At 37.0% G+C, this 14980-nt stretch overlaps 1 protein-coding gene across 1 annotated transcript in view; it reads right to left on the bottom strand.

Moving 5' to 3' along the window:
• HSPA4 (heat shock protein family A (Hsp70) member 4) overlaps window positions 1–14980 on the bottom strand; it is a 45764-nt gene that overhangs the window by 17045 nt on the left and 13739 nt on the right. Inside the window, exons 4-7 of the mRNA XM_043981967.1 lie at window positions 11893–12015; window positions 7935–8034; window positions 3948–4081; window positions 461–705 (exon numbers count right to left, since the gene is read on the bottom strand). Of these exons, the coding sequence (XP_043837902.1) occupies window positions 461–705; window positions 3948–4081; window positions 7935–8034; window positions 11893–12015 (602 nt within the window). The remainder of the gene's footprint in view (window positions 1–460; window positions 706–3947; window positions 4082–7934; window positions 8035–11892; window positions 12016–14980) is intronic.

Genomic DNA, 14980 nt, shown 5'->3' with positions numbered 1-14980 from the left:
CCAAATAAACATAAGCTCTGTCAGAATCTATACACCAAGATAGAAAGACCTAGAGACAACTTATGCAAATGTGAAGAGGCTTATAAGAAGGCGATCAGGGAATGACACCTTCTGAAGGAAAGATTAAATAACTACTTTAAATTGGAAGTATTTGTTTGGAATTATCTGAAAATTTCTAGTTTATGTAGGTTATTTATGGTAATGCTCAGCTAACTCAAACTTGTGAAAGACTGTTAGCTTATTTTATTAAAAATTAATTTCTCAGCCACAGTGAAAATAGGAAGGCAAGTTTAATTTGTGGTTTCAGTCTTGCTCCTCAGGAAAATCAGCTTATTAACCACCTCAAACAAAAATCACTCATTATATATTCAAATTTCAGGTTCATGGTTAAGAATAGTACAGCAAAACCTAAGTTATAAAAAGTCATTTTAAACCCTTATTTTGAAATCCTATGGGATACCTGTTCATAATTCCAGATACATCAACATCATTCATGAAACATTCTATGTTCAAGGGGAGGTCTGAAGCATTTGCACTCATCAATTTCTTGAGCTTTTCACACTCTTGAGAAAGCCGCAACAATGCACGAATTTTGGACTTGATGTCTAGTTTGTACTTCTTCCCAAATTCTTCACAGAAGTGATTTACTAACATCTCATCAAATTTTCTACCTCCCAATGTTGGATCAAATGCAGTGGCAAGAACCTAAGGAAAAATGTGATTAAATTACTCCAATTAGCCAGCAATTGAAAAATGTGTTCCTTTTAATAAGCATCAATTCTTCACATTAACATAGTGCCTTAATATTATATGGGGTTTGGTTTTGGTTTTTTTGGTTTTGCCTTTCAAAAGGTAAAGCCAGGCTTCTTTGTTCTTTATTATTTCACTATCTATGATTTGAAGTACATAGAGAGTAACAGGTATAAATTCACAATTAAAGGAGCAAAGCATACTACTCAAGATGCCACTGCTACTAAGTTATTACCAAAATGAGCATTTACTGGCTAAATTTTTTAAGCACTGAAAACTTTACAATTTTTAAGTAACATTTTTTAGTGGATCACTGAGTCAAATAAACATTATACCACCTTCTACATTGTACTAAGCACTAAGTATACAAAAATAAGCAAAAGACAGTCCCTACACTCAAAGAGCTCACATGTAAACATGTGAGAAGACAACATGTAGACAAATACATATACACAGAATAAATAGGAAATGATTAACAGAGAGAAGGCACTAGAATTAAGGAGTTGGGCAAGGCTTCCTAGAGAAGGTGGGATTTTATTTGGGACTTAAAAGAAGCCAGTGGTCAGCAGTTAAAGTCAAGAAAGGAGAGTGGTTCAAAGCATGGGAGACAGCAAGAGAATGACTGGAGTTGAGAGATGGAATATCTTGTTTGGATTGAGGAGTAAATGTTGGGGACAAGGCATAAGAATATTGGATGGGAAGAAGGCTAGATTATAAAAGGGTCTGAGTGCCAAACAAAGCATTTTTTATTTGCTCCTGAGGCCAATAGCCACTGAGTAGAAGTGACAGATCAAACATGTTTTCGGGAAAATCATTATAAATACTAATAACTTTAAGCTTTGCAAAGCTTATTCATGTTATCTCATTTTTTATTCTCACTACTCGATGCAGATGCTATGATTAGCCCCATTTTACAGGTTGAAGAAAAAAGAGACTTGTCCAGGCCACACAGCTACTACGTGTCTGAAGCTGAATTTGCACTCGGTTCTTCCCAGCTCCAGGCCCAATACTCTATCAATTGCACTACCTAGCTGATCTGCAACTCAATATAATGAGGTTATATTTGAGCATTATCTTCAGAGTTGAAAACTAAACAAATGAGAGGTGGTGAGTTTACCAAGAGAATGCAGATAAAGAGGAAATGTCCAGACCAGATTCTTGGGGTACGAACACAGTTGGGAAGAAGTATGGACAATGATCCAATAAAGAAGACTGAGAAGGAATGGACAGGTGGGGAGGAGAATCAAGAGGTAGCAGTAACATAAAAATCTAAGGATAACATCATGTGGAATGTTTTTATCAGTGTCAAATGTAGCACCGAGTTCAGAAAGGATGAGGATCATTGATAACCTTGGAGAGAACAGCTTTTGGGTGTTTTTGTTGTTTTTTGAGGGGGGATGAGGCGGCAATGAGGGTTAAGTGACTTGCCCAGGGTCACACAGCTAGTAAGTGTAATGTGTCTGAGGCCGGATTTGAACTCAGGTCCTCCTGAATCCAGGGCCAGCACTTTATCCACTGAACCACCATTTGATTTGAATGATGAAGTCTGAAGCCAGATAACAATGGGTTAAGTAAATAAAAGAAACAAGAAGCACCGTATGCATTGAATTTAGAAGATTTTCTAGGAATTTGGCTCTGAGAACTAGAAGAACATTGTACACAATGTAACAAAAACATTGTGTGATGATCAACTGTAATAGACTTAACTCTTCTCAACAATATAATGATAGAAGACAACTCCAAAGGACTCATAATGGAAAATATTCTCCACATCCAGAAAAAAAAAACTGTGGATTCTGAATGCAGATTGAACCATACTGTTTCAACTTTTTTTTTTTTAATTGAGGTTTTTTTCCCCTTTTGTTCTGATTCTTCTTTCACAACATCACTAATGCAGAAATATATTTAACGTGATGGTACATATATAACCTATATCAGATTGCTTTCTGTCTTGGGGAGGGGGAGGGAAGGAGAAAAATTTAGAACTAAAAATCTTATGAAATTAAATGGTAAAAACTATCTTTACATGTAACTGGAAAATAATAAAAACCTCTTATGTTAAAAAATAAATTTAAAAAAGGAATTTGGCTCTATAAAAGGAAGAAAGATACAGAAAAGTTGAGTGATAGTAAGGTCAAGTGAGGATTTTGGTTTGGTTTTCTTCCTAAAAATGGGGAAGACATAAGCATGTTTATTGGAGTAGGAAAAAAACCTGTGGACTGAGAAAGGATGAAAATAAGACAAAGGACAGAGACAGAAGATAATACAGGAGAGAAATTGAAGAAAAATGGAATAAATTGAAAAAGAGATTCAAGAGGAGAGAAAATTGCAAAGGGAGACAGTAGGGAATAGAATCAAAGGTGCATTTAGGGGCAGCTAGGTGGTACACTGGGTAAGGACCCAACCCTGAATTCTAGATGACCTGAGTTTCAGATGCAGCCTCAGACACTTGAAACTTACTAGCTGTGTGACCTTTGGGCAAGTCATGTTACCCTCACTGCCCTGACCCCCCCCCCCCAAAAGTGCATTTAAAGGGGTTAGCCTTGAAGAGAAATAAAATAGAGAAAGGAAAACAGAAAGTGATGATGTAAGGAATTTTAAACTATAGAGTAGTACCCATAATCAGGTAATAGCTAACATTCACATAGTACATTAAGGTTTTCAAAGGACTTTGCATATATTCTCATTTGGTATTTGGTATTTCTCAATAACCCTGTGAGGTATTATTATGATCCTCATTTTACAAATTATAAAACTAAAGTTCAAAGAAATTAAGTGGGAATAAGAGGAAAGGAATAAGCATTTATACCGTGCCTACTATGTGCCAAGCATTGTGCTAAGAGCTTTTACATATACTGTCTCATTTCATCCTCACAACCCACTGTACTAAAAACTGCCTCTAGAGTTAACTGATTTGTCCAGTCACAGGATTAAGTAATGTCTGAGGCAGAACTAGAACTCAGACATTCCTGACACCAAGTCCAAAGCTCTCTATTCATTATGTCAATATGCCTTTAGTACCTATCTTACATTTAAAAGACATATGAACAAGCTCTATAATGATACTATATTCCCTTAGCACACAAATCATAAAACTCTGAAGCAAATTTTAAATAGCAGATACAAATATCGAAATCCACCCCTCCCCCACCCAAATACCACAATCACATTCCCCCTGATAGAAAAGGTTTATTTACTTTGAGTTTTCCTTTGTTGAATGCACACACAGACACCTGGTAGGCAGAATGTCCCATGTCAACAAACACAACATTTCTTGGCTTCTCTTCCAGGGCAGGCAGATCTTGTTTATAGATTCCATATGCAAGGGCAACTAGAGAAAAGAGAAAATGTTCTAAGTTTATTATAATATACTATCATTCAATGACAAGGCATTCACAGCAGGAAAATAAGAGGCATTCAAATGGGTTTCAAATTACATTTCAATGGGGAACACTGTGAGATATAGAGGAAAAACACAGCACTTACATTTTATGTTTAAGAGAAATACTTCCTTAGGTACCTGAAATTAGACTTAAAAAGAGCACTGGCCTTGATCTTAACTATCTATGTGACCAAAGGCAAGTTACTATCTTTTCAGCTTCAGTTGCCTCAGGTGTAATATGCAGATGCTTGTACTAAGAGTTTATTACAAAGAGGGTTATCATGAGAAAACCTTAGAACATTAAACATAAACATAAACACTTTGATGTTCTGTTTATTTCATTTACATTTTCTCTACAACTTCCTACAAAAAGTTCTGTTGGCTGGAAAATGTGAATTACCACTATTGTTCTGTGTGTGGCAATTGGGGTTAAGTGACTTGCCCAGGGTCATACAGCCAGTAAGTGTTAAGTGTCTGAGGCGGGATTTGAACTCAGGTCCTCCTGAATCCAGGGCCGGTGCTCTTTCCACTGCACCATCTAGCTGCCCCACCACTATTGTTCTTAAAAGCAAAGTTTCTTGGGGACAGCTAGATGGTGAAGTGGATAAAGCACCGGCTCTGAGGAGGATCTGAGTTTAAATCCAACCTCAGACATCTGACACTTACTAGCTACCTGACCCTGGGAAAGTCACTTAACCCTCACTGCCCCAACAAAACAAATGAACAACCATAACAAAGTTTCTTAGAATTTGTGCATGTGCATACACATGACTTTTACTTCTTGAAGCATCAGGAGCCAAAATCAGAGCCCTTTCTTTATATAGTGTCACTACCAAACTGTCATTTTTGCTTTGTCATGCCCTCCCAATGTCCTTCTCCTCCAATGCCTTCACCTTGATCTCCTGACCCCAAGCTGCCCCTGTTCCTTATACCCCCTACTTCCTACCCCAACTACTTGTCAAGCTCTCCCAAGTCCCTCCCTACCCACCTCTGCTGAGAGCTTATACAATTAGAGTAAAAACAATTACTAAATCAAAACAATGGTTTTTACTGACTTGAGGCACTCACTCCAAAGCTGAGTCCATTTTTTATTTTTTGTATCCATACACATGATTTCACTGATAAGGAGCTCTTGCTGAGGACATTCCTACCAATGCAAGGGAATCAACTTCTCTGCAACCTTGATCTTAGAATATTGCCTAGGGCAGGGCTTCTTAAACTTTTCCCCTGAGAAATTTTTAAATGACCCAAAGTATATAGGTATGTAAAACAGATCTAGAAATAAAATATTTACTACCAAATTTTTCACAACCTTCACATTCAGTTATGCAACCCCATATAGGTTTACAAATCACAGTTTAAGAAACTTTGGCCTAGGGGCACTGAGCAGTTGAATGACTAGCCCAGAATCACACAGTATGTATCAGGAGGCAGAATTTGATAGATCTTCTGGATTCCAAAGCCAGCTCTAGACTAAATGTGAACTAAATCTCAGAAGGCAGCCTGACAGTATTTTTTTTTTTAAGTGAGGCAATTGGGGTTAAGTGACTTGCTAGAGGCACACAGCTAGTAGGTGTTAAGTGTCTGAGGCCGGATTTGAACTCAGGTACTCCTGACTCCAGGGCCAGTGCTCTATCCACTGTGCCACCTAGCTGCCCCAAGCCTGACATTATTAATAAGAAAGACTGGACTTGAAGTTTTCAGACCACTCCATATCCCACTGCAAGGCATTTAACAACTATGTAACCGAGGGCAAGTAATAACCTCATAAAGACTTAATTATGAATAAAATTGAAATATTAGTGCTTATACTATTTACACCATGCAAAGTTGTTGTAAGGAAAGAACTTTGCAAATCTTAAAGCACTATATTAAATATAACATTACTGCATTACGAGTATTTTAACTGAAACAAAGAAAAAATATTCAATAATTATCTATAAGAATATTTCATATACTTGAAGTTTTCAGATGAAGAAATCAAAGCTATTGCCATATGAAAAAATGCTTTAAATCACCACTGATTAGAGATAATTAAAACAACTCTGAGATACCACCTCACACCTATCAAACTGACTATTATGACAAAAAAAGGAAAATAAATATTGGAGAAGATGTGGAAAAATTGGAACACTAATGCATTGTTGGTGGAATTATGAACTTATCCAAACATTGTGGAAAACAATTTGGAACTATGCCCAAAAGTCTATGTGGGCTGTGCTTTCCTTTCTTTTCTTTTCTTTTCTTTTTTGTGTTTGTGTGTGTGAGGGGCAATTGGGTTAAGTGACTTACCCAGGGTCACACAGCTAGTAAGTGACAGGTTTCTGAGGCTGGATTTGAACTCAGGTCCTCATGAATCCAAGGCCAGTGCTTTATCCACTGTGCCACCTAGCTGCCCACTGTGCTTTCCTTTTGACCCAATAATACCACTACCAGGTCTGCATCCCAAAGAGATCATAAACAAGGGAAAAGGACCCACATGAACAAAAATATTTACAGAAGCTTGCTTTGTGGTACAACAAATATTGAAAACTACCTTTACATGTAACTGGAAGAAAAATAAAATACTATTAAGAAAAAAAAGAATACATCATATCTTAACTTGTGTTTATTGTTGCTAAATCTCCTTCTCCATAGTTTCACCCATACCCCACATGAAATTTGTCCTGTCCTATTTGGTTACAGATAACCTCATAGACTCCTTTATATCAAAAAGTTTAAAGCCTTCCAAATAAAATTACAATTTGTACAGTAAACCACTATGTAAGTAAATGGTGAGTGAGGGTAGAAGCAAGAGAGAAAGAATGTGGCTGAAGAAAAAGAAAAAACAGGCTCATATCATTGATTCAGTCAAAAGAGCAATTTAAATGTCAGAACTCATCCAGTCCATCTCCTATACCCTCTACACCTACAGAACTTTATAACTCAAACACTATTCCCAAAATCAAAACAAAGCTAAGAATCAATTCCCTTTTGTGATGCAATATGACCCATTTTGGCAAACCATAAGCAGTATACAATCCTTATGAGGTTAAATTATGCTCAATGTGGTTTCTTTTGTAAGAAAGGAATGCAGACTAATATAAATGAATGCCAGAAATAGCTGCACAGCATTTTTACCCAATTAAGCAGAAAAATCCAATTAATCAAGATTTTGACTATGGCTTTAGTTCAGAAAATTTTAATTTAGTAGGATAACTTGAAAAAGTGAACAATGCCAACTTTAATACTACACACACAAATATATTATCCTTACCACCATTCAGGTCATAGGCAATTTTACTGTATTTAACAGTAGTCTCTGTGCTTTGTGCTGTAATATAAAAGCAAGTACAAAAATAATTTCTCACCTCAAGGACCTTAAAACTAACTAAAGACAAATGCCAATTAACATGCAAAGGCTGGGGCAGTTAGGTGGTGCAGTGGATAGAGCACCAGCCCTGGATTTAGGAGTACCTGAGTTCAAATCCAGCCTCAGACACTTGACACTTACTAGCTGTGTGACCCTGGGCAAGCCACTTAACCTCCATTGCCCCGCAAAACAAAACAAAAACATGCAAAGGCAGAAGGTGCCAGAGTGAACGGTAAAAATTAAGTATACCAAAAAGGGATTTATCATAATTGGCTACAATATTCTGAATGTCTCCAGGAAAATATAAAACCTTGAAATGAAACCAAGGATCTAGAAGACTTGTCAGAGAGGAAAGGAAAGCATTTCAAATACAGGGAAAAGAACTCTAATATTTTCATCATCTGATGACTTCATTTAGATTAGATAATAAAGTCACGAATTCCCTTTTACCTGCAGTAGTGTCATTCATCAATCGCAGACAATTAAGACCAGCAATCTGTGTTGCATCCAACACTGATCTCCTCTCAGCATCTGTATAAAAGCAGGGGACCTACAAAAGATATTAAAATTATAAGAGAAATCCTTGCACTTGCTTAAATGAAAAAATACAGTGCTTTGTACACCTTAGAGCATACATAACCTATATCAGATTACTTGCTATCTTAGGGAGGGGGGAGGAAGGAGAGGGAGGGAGAAAAATTAGAAACTAGAAATCTTAAAAAAAAAATGTTGAAAACTATCTCTAAATGTAACTGGAAAATAATAAAATATTTATATGGGGGAAAAAAAGAAAAGAGTGATGCAAGAAAATTACGGGGGGCGGCTAGGTGGCACAGTGGACAAAGCACCAGCCCTGGATGCAGAAGGACCTGAGTTCAAATTCAGCCTCAGACACTTGACACTTAGCAGTTGTGTGGCCCTGGGCAAATCATTTAACTCCAAACACCGCAACAACAACAACAACAACAAAAATCAAAGTCAAGAGAATAAAGAAAAAAACTAAGATAATGTGAATTATCTCACTGGAAAAACAGCTGACCTAGAAAACAGATACAGAAGGCAAAATCGTAAAAATCTACTTTCGGGCAGGTAGGTGGGGCAGTGGATAAAGCACCAGTCCTGGATTCAGGAGGACCTGAGTTCAAATCCTGCCTCAGACACTTACTGGCTGTATGACCCTGGACAAGTCACTTAACCCTCATTGCCGGCAAAAATGATAATTAAAAAGAATCTACTGATCCCCTCCTGAAAGAAATTCAAAAACGAAAAAACCTCCAGGAATATTACAGCCCAATTCCAGACCTCCCAGGTCAAGGAGAAAATATTGCAAGCCATCGAAAAGAAATAATTCTAGTATCATGGAGCCACAGTCAGGATCACATTACCACATTAAAGGAATAGAGAGCTTGGAATATGATATTCTGGAAGGCTAAAGAGCTACGATTGGAAGCAAGAATAACCTATCCAGGAAAACTGAGTATAATCCTTTAGGAGGTAAAAAAAGACATTAAAAAAAAATCTATAAACATATATATATATATGTTTATAGATTTTTTTGGGTATGTATATATATATATGTACACGTACACGCACACAAATGACTTCCAAGCATTCCTGATGAAAAGACCAGAGCTGAATAGAAAATTTGATCTTCAAATACAAGACACAAGAGAATCATAAAAAGGTAACATGAAAGTTATTGTGGGGGGCAGCTAGGTGTCACAGAGGATAGAGTACCGGCCCTGGAGTCAGGAGGACTTGAGTTCAAATCCAGCCTCAGATACCTGACACTTGCTAGCTTTGTGACCCTGGGCAAGTCACTTAACCCCAACTGCCTCACCCCCCCCCAAGAAAGTAAATTATTGTAAGAAACTCAATAAAGTTAAATTGGGAATCTGATACACATAACTCCTAAGAACTTGATCAGTATTAGGGCAGTTAGAAGAAATCTACAGAGATAGTACACAGGTGTAAGTAGATTATAGTGGGCTGATTTCCCCTCTACCCCAAAAAAAGTAGGTGTAAAAAAAGGGAAGGGGGAAAAAAGGTAGAATGTGGAAAATTTCTTCATGTAAGAAGTGTGTGAGGAAGTATTTCTGTCTGGGAAAATGGGGGATTAGCGTTGCAGGCAATACCTTAATGTCACTTTCACTGGAATTGGTTCAAAGATGGGAAGACACTAACTTGGGTACAGAAATCTGTCTTAGTGAAATAGGAGGAGAAGCGGATAAGAAATATCAGGAGGGGGGATGATGAAAGGGAAGGCAGATTAAGGAGGGCAATGTCCAGAAGCAAAACAAACTTCTGAGGAGTGACAGGATAACAGAGAGAGGATAAACAGAAGAAAAAAGGATGGATGGAAACGAAATGACAAATGTTGGAGGGAATGATAGAAAATAGGTACATTAATGAATGTTGGTAGAATAGCGAACTGGTCCAACCATTCTGGAAATAGGAAACTATGGCCAAAACACTATAAAACTGTGGACACCCTTTGATCTAGCAATAGCACTAATAAGATTCTAGCTGAAAGAAATAAAAGGAAAAGGACTTATATGTACAAAAATATTTATAGCAGCTCTTTTTGTGGTGGCAAAGAAATTAAGGGAATGTCCAATTAGGGAATGGCTGAACAAGTTTTAAGTGATCATGGCTGAGTACTAAGTACTACTGTGCTATAAGAAATGAAGAAAGGGATGCTATTTCAGAAAAAGACATGTCAAGACCTGTATAAACTGATGTGAAGTGAGAAGAGCCAGATTACCAGGCACAGTAAAAAGCAATATTGTAATGATAATTAACTATGAGAGACTTGGCTAATTTAATCAATACAGTAATTCAAGGCAATTCTAAAAAACTCAATGGAAAATGCTATCTCACTTCAGAGAGAACTGATGAACGTGAGTGCAAACTGAGATATAATTTTCTCACTTTATTTTCTGCTATAGCTAATATGGAAATGTTTGGCATGGTTTCAGATGTTTATTTGATATACTGTTTGCCTTCCCAGTGTGTGGGAGAGAATCTGTGATTCAAAATTTCAAAAGAAAAGGATGCTCTAAATAAATCATAATGTATTTTTGTTGGGAAGGATGGTTTCAGAGAAACCTAGGAAAACTTGTATAAACTGAAACAGATTGAAGTGATTAGAGCCTACAAAACTAATTATATAATAACACCAACACTGTAAAAACAAATTGGAAAGACTTAAAAACTCTGTTCAAAGCAGTAACCAACCATGAATCATGCTACCTACACTTCCTGACACAGGGGTAGTGGACTGAAGAAGTAGAATAAAACAGATTTTTGATATGGCCAATGTGAGAATTTGTCTTTGCTTGGCCATGCACAATTGTTAAGAGAATTTTTTTTCCTCTTTTTTCTAGTGGAAGAAGAGGTGGGAGGGGAAGAAAATAAATCCTTGTCAACTGAATAAAAAAGAGAGTTAATTTTAGGTATTCATCAAGTTTAGAGGTCTAGGAAACAGCTGATGTATAAAGCTGGAGATTCATATAGCTTCTGGAATCATCTGCTCAGGTGAGAGATAAAAAAGAATGGGAATGCACTGAAACCTCCAAGGTAAAGTAGAAAGGTCCTAAGAACTGATAACTATCCTGAATGATCAAAAAAGTCAGATTGCATTCCAAATTATAGTTAACTAAGTTAGGGAAGCATGTGCTACATCTCAGAGATTTTCATTAAAAGTTAGAGGGAGAAGGAACGGATTGTGTTGGTCCTTAATACTTTGAAAGTCAGTTACCTGATAAATTCACTTATCAAGAATATCTCAACCTGTAACCACAAAGGAGGCATTTCGTACCTAAGATCTGTTACAAAATAAAAATTCTCTACAATAAAACATTGTAATGGAAGTCTGTCTAAAAAAACCTAAGGGATATGAACGACAAGCTGTGCAAGTAAACCCTAAAAACTGATATTCTAACATAAAACAAAAAATAGAGGCAACGTGATATTAGGAATAAAGTATTGGGTTCTAATTCCAACTCTATCATTAGAGTCAGTTATTAGGCAAATCACTTCAATTCCCTGGACCTTGGTTTTCCCTACCAATAAAACAAGGTGGCTGGCCTAATCTTTAGCATCCTTTTTTTCCAAGCTTTAAAATCCTTGGGCTGGGGGGGGGGGGGGGGGGGGGGCGGCAGCTAGGTGGTGCAGTGGATAGAGCACTGGCCCTGGAGTCAGGAGGACCTGAGTTCAAATCCAGACTCAGACACTTAACACTTACTAGCTGTGTGACCCTGGGCAAGTCACTTAACCCCAACTGCCTCAACAAAACAAAAAACAAAACAAAACAAAAATAAAATCCTTGGGGTCTATAATTTAATTTCAATTGTAAGCACCAGCTTTCAAAGAACTGCTTCTTCACAATGAGTCCCTGTTAACTTACTGAAACTACACAGTCAACAACTGGTTTCTTCAGTGCATTTTCTGCAGTTTCCTTTAGTTTGGACAAGAGCATTCCCGTGACTTGCTCAGTGGTGAAATTCCGTTCCTCCTCCATATATGTTACCTACAGGAAAAAAATCAGAAGTCAAAATATGAAAGGTAATTGATTAGCTACAACAACTAAAAAATGTTTAAACCAAATTTATCATCTTGTAGGTTAAAAGTGTTCATTTACTCCATCTAGTCAATAAATTTTGTGTCTTAGTACCTATGAACAATTGTACTTGGCTGATGATTTTAACCGTCAAAACCCCACCACCACCACCAAAAAAAGGGAAAGAAATCATTTTGCTTAGGAAAAGCCTCAGAAATTTCTGATTTGTCTTCAAAGATCCTTGCTCACCTCCCATGCATGGCACTAAGTCTTGGAATAATTAAGAAAAAAGCAACTTTAATGGGCAAATAGGAAACACTGTGGTATTATTACCTACTACTTCAAAGATTTAAAAATGAGAAAATAATGGAAGTATTGAAAATCTTAACTATAAAGGTAATTCATAATCAAGTCAGTTCAGTTAGGCCTTAAAATAATCTTGTGTCTCCTAGCTACAAAATATAGAAATTTTTTCAAGAAATTCTTTAGAGCAATTCTGTATATTAAGGTATTATTTCCTTAGAAGTTATGTGTGTGGGGCGGCTAGGTGGCGCAGTGGATAAAGCACCGGCCCTGGATTCAGGAGTTCCTGAGTTCAAATCTGGCCTCAGACACTTGACACTTATTAGCTGTGTGACCCTGGGCAAGTCACTTAAGCCCCATTGCCCTACACACACAAAAAAAAGACTATAAAAAAAAGAAGTTATGTGTTCCTTAACACTGCTCCACACTGATTTAGTCTTTGCTGATTTAAAATTTTCTCCTAGCTGAAACTATTAACAAATATAAATGGTTATGGTGAGAAAAATAATTCCTACCATAATGGGTTTTGGTTGGGGGGCCCCCCCACAGGGCAATGAGAGTTAAGTGACTTGCCCAGGGTCACACAGCTAGTAAGTGTCAAGTGTCTGAAAGTGTCTATGGTCAAACTTGAACTCAGGTCCTCATGAAACCAGGGCCAGTGCTTTATCCACTGTGCCACCTAGCTGCCCCTACTGCAATGTTTTAATTGCCTGTCTATATTAAAGCAAATGAATTAATTGCAATGCTGCTTTCCCAATACTCCCAAGGTTTCTCTATTGATCAAGGGGAAAAATCAAGAATCTCTAAAACAAGCGAACAAAAAAAACCCAAAACCTGTTATTCCAATCTTCATGTAAGTCAACCTGTGTTCAAAAAGGCCATGGCGGTGAAACAGGTCCTACTACCAAACTGCAAAAGCTTCAAAGTCACATCCTGCTATTATTAACACCTTAGATAAATTTGGAAAGGCTCATCCCCACAAGGTTGATCAACCAGTGGTTAAGCATAGTGGATACAGAAAAAATCATGAAAGGTTCTATTAAGGTATAAAAAGTTTATAATCTTTATCAGCAGAGGCAGTATATTCCACTGTAAAAATGTCTTTTATGCTAGCCGAGTGTTCACATAGTTGAAGGTACATTACTTTGACTCATTTTCCTGTGTGTAACTTAACAGGATGCATCCACAGTATGAGCCTCTCAAAAGGCAAACGTGGGTTGAAGATAATGAAAAACCTCCTAATAAATAGAGCTATTCAAAAACAGAAAAGTCTAAATTGGGAGTAATCTAGTCTGAAAAATTATAGAACTGTACTTATATGAAAAATTATTTCTATTAGAAAAATTATAATTGGACCACAAGTCCCATTTGGGTCAACATTCAAATGTAAGAATATTTTAACTGATTGGGGGGGGGAGGGGGGAGAGACTAATCTATCTGGGGATGTAATCTGGGGACTTGACTGGCTGGCTCCACACTACTCTGCTCCCAAATTGATAAGTAAAAAGATTAAGAAGCTTCTTAACTAAATAATCAAAGCAGAATTTATTTATAAAAATCAATGTAAAAGATAAGGGTTAAGAAATGCAAATTATACAACCTGTCAGCTTTTAATATAATAAGGGCCCCCATGCTGCCTTTTGCCTTAGAGCATACTCCAGCTTTCTACAACTCACTTTTTTCTCCTTCACTCCAGCTATAAAATGGATTCCAATATTGATCAGACCAAATGGCTTCTTAGATCCCTTTTAAATCTGATATTCTGCAAAATTTTTCTCTTGACCCAATTGTTTATTCAGTTTCATTCTGATCTTTGTATTCCTGCCCTTAACATACTCCCTAACATATAGCAAGCATTTAAATTCTTGCTGACTGATTTCCACCTTTTAAGTATAAATGTCACAACGTCTGCTTTCAACACTCACCACTCTGCAAAGGCTCATCCAGGGCTTCTATCATCTACATGACCTCTACACAAGTTATTCACATATAAGTTCTCTAACTACCAAGACAACAACTGAAATGCCCAAGTGACTCCTAAAATTAAAATCTTTCACTTAGTTAGCCCCTCTTTCTAATGATAATTACATGGTCAGCAAGTGGCATCACTGGTCAATACTCCTCTTACTCATCCCATCTAATCAGTGAACCAAATAATCAGTCTTTCTCCAAAACACATTTGCTATTTTCCCCTTCTCTTTTCACAGGAATTACCTTAGTCTAAGGCCTTCATTATTTCTTCAGTAGCCTAACTGGCTTACCTGTTATCTACCTACTTCACAACACTCAGAACAGTTGCAAAGAAAATTCTTACTAAATACTGCTGTTATCCTACCAGCTGTTCCTTATCAAATATAAATATTCAAGTTGAACACTCATCCTGCAAGAGTTCTTCCTCATAAACAAAGAGATTATCTTCTATTTCTTTTGCATCCTGAAAGAGTTCTTATAGGTCTTACCATATATTGGGTGAACACAATACCTTATCAATGATTCTCTGAATACTGGCTATCTACCAAGCAGGCAGCTAGATAAATTGAGGGGATACAGTAGCAAATCAAATGGTTAAGTTTAATTTTCACTTATAGTAGGAGTTACTCAATATTACCATCCTCTATCCCATACCAAATTT

The sequence above is a fragment of the Dromiciops gliroides genome, chromosome 2 (assembly GCF_019393635.1).
Source record: "Dromiciops gliroides isolate mDroGli1 chromosome 2, mDroGli1.pri, whole genome shotgun sequence".
Classification (NCBI taxonomy): domain Eukaryota; kingdom Metazoa; phylum Chordata; class Mammalia; order Microbiotheria; family Microbiotheriidae; genus Dromiciops; species Dromiciops gliroides.
This window is presented reverse-complemented; position numbering and strand designations above follow the sequence as displayed.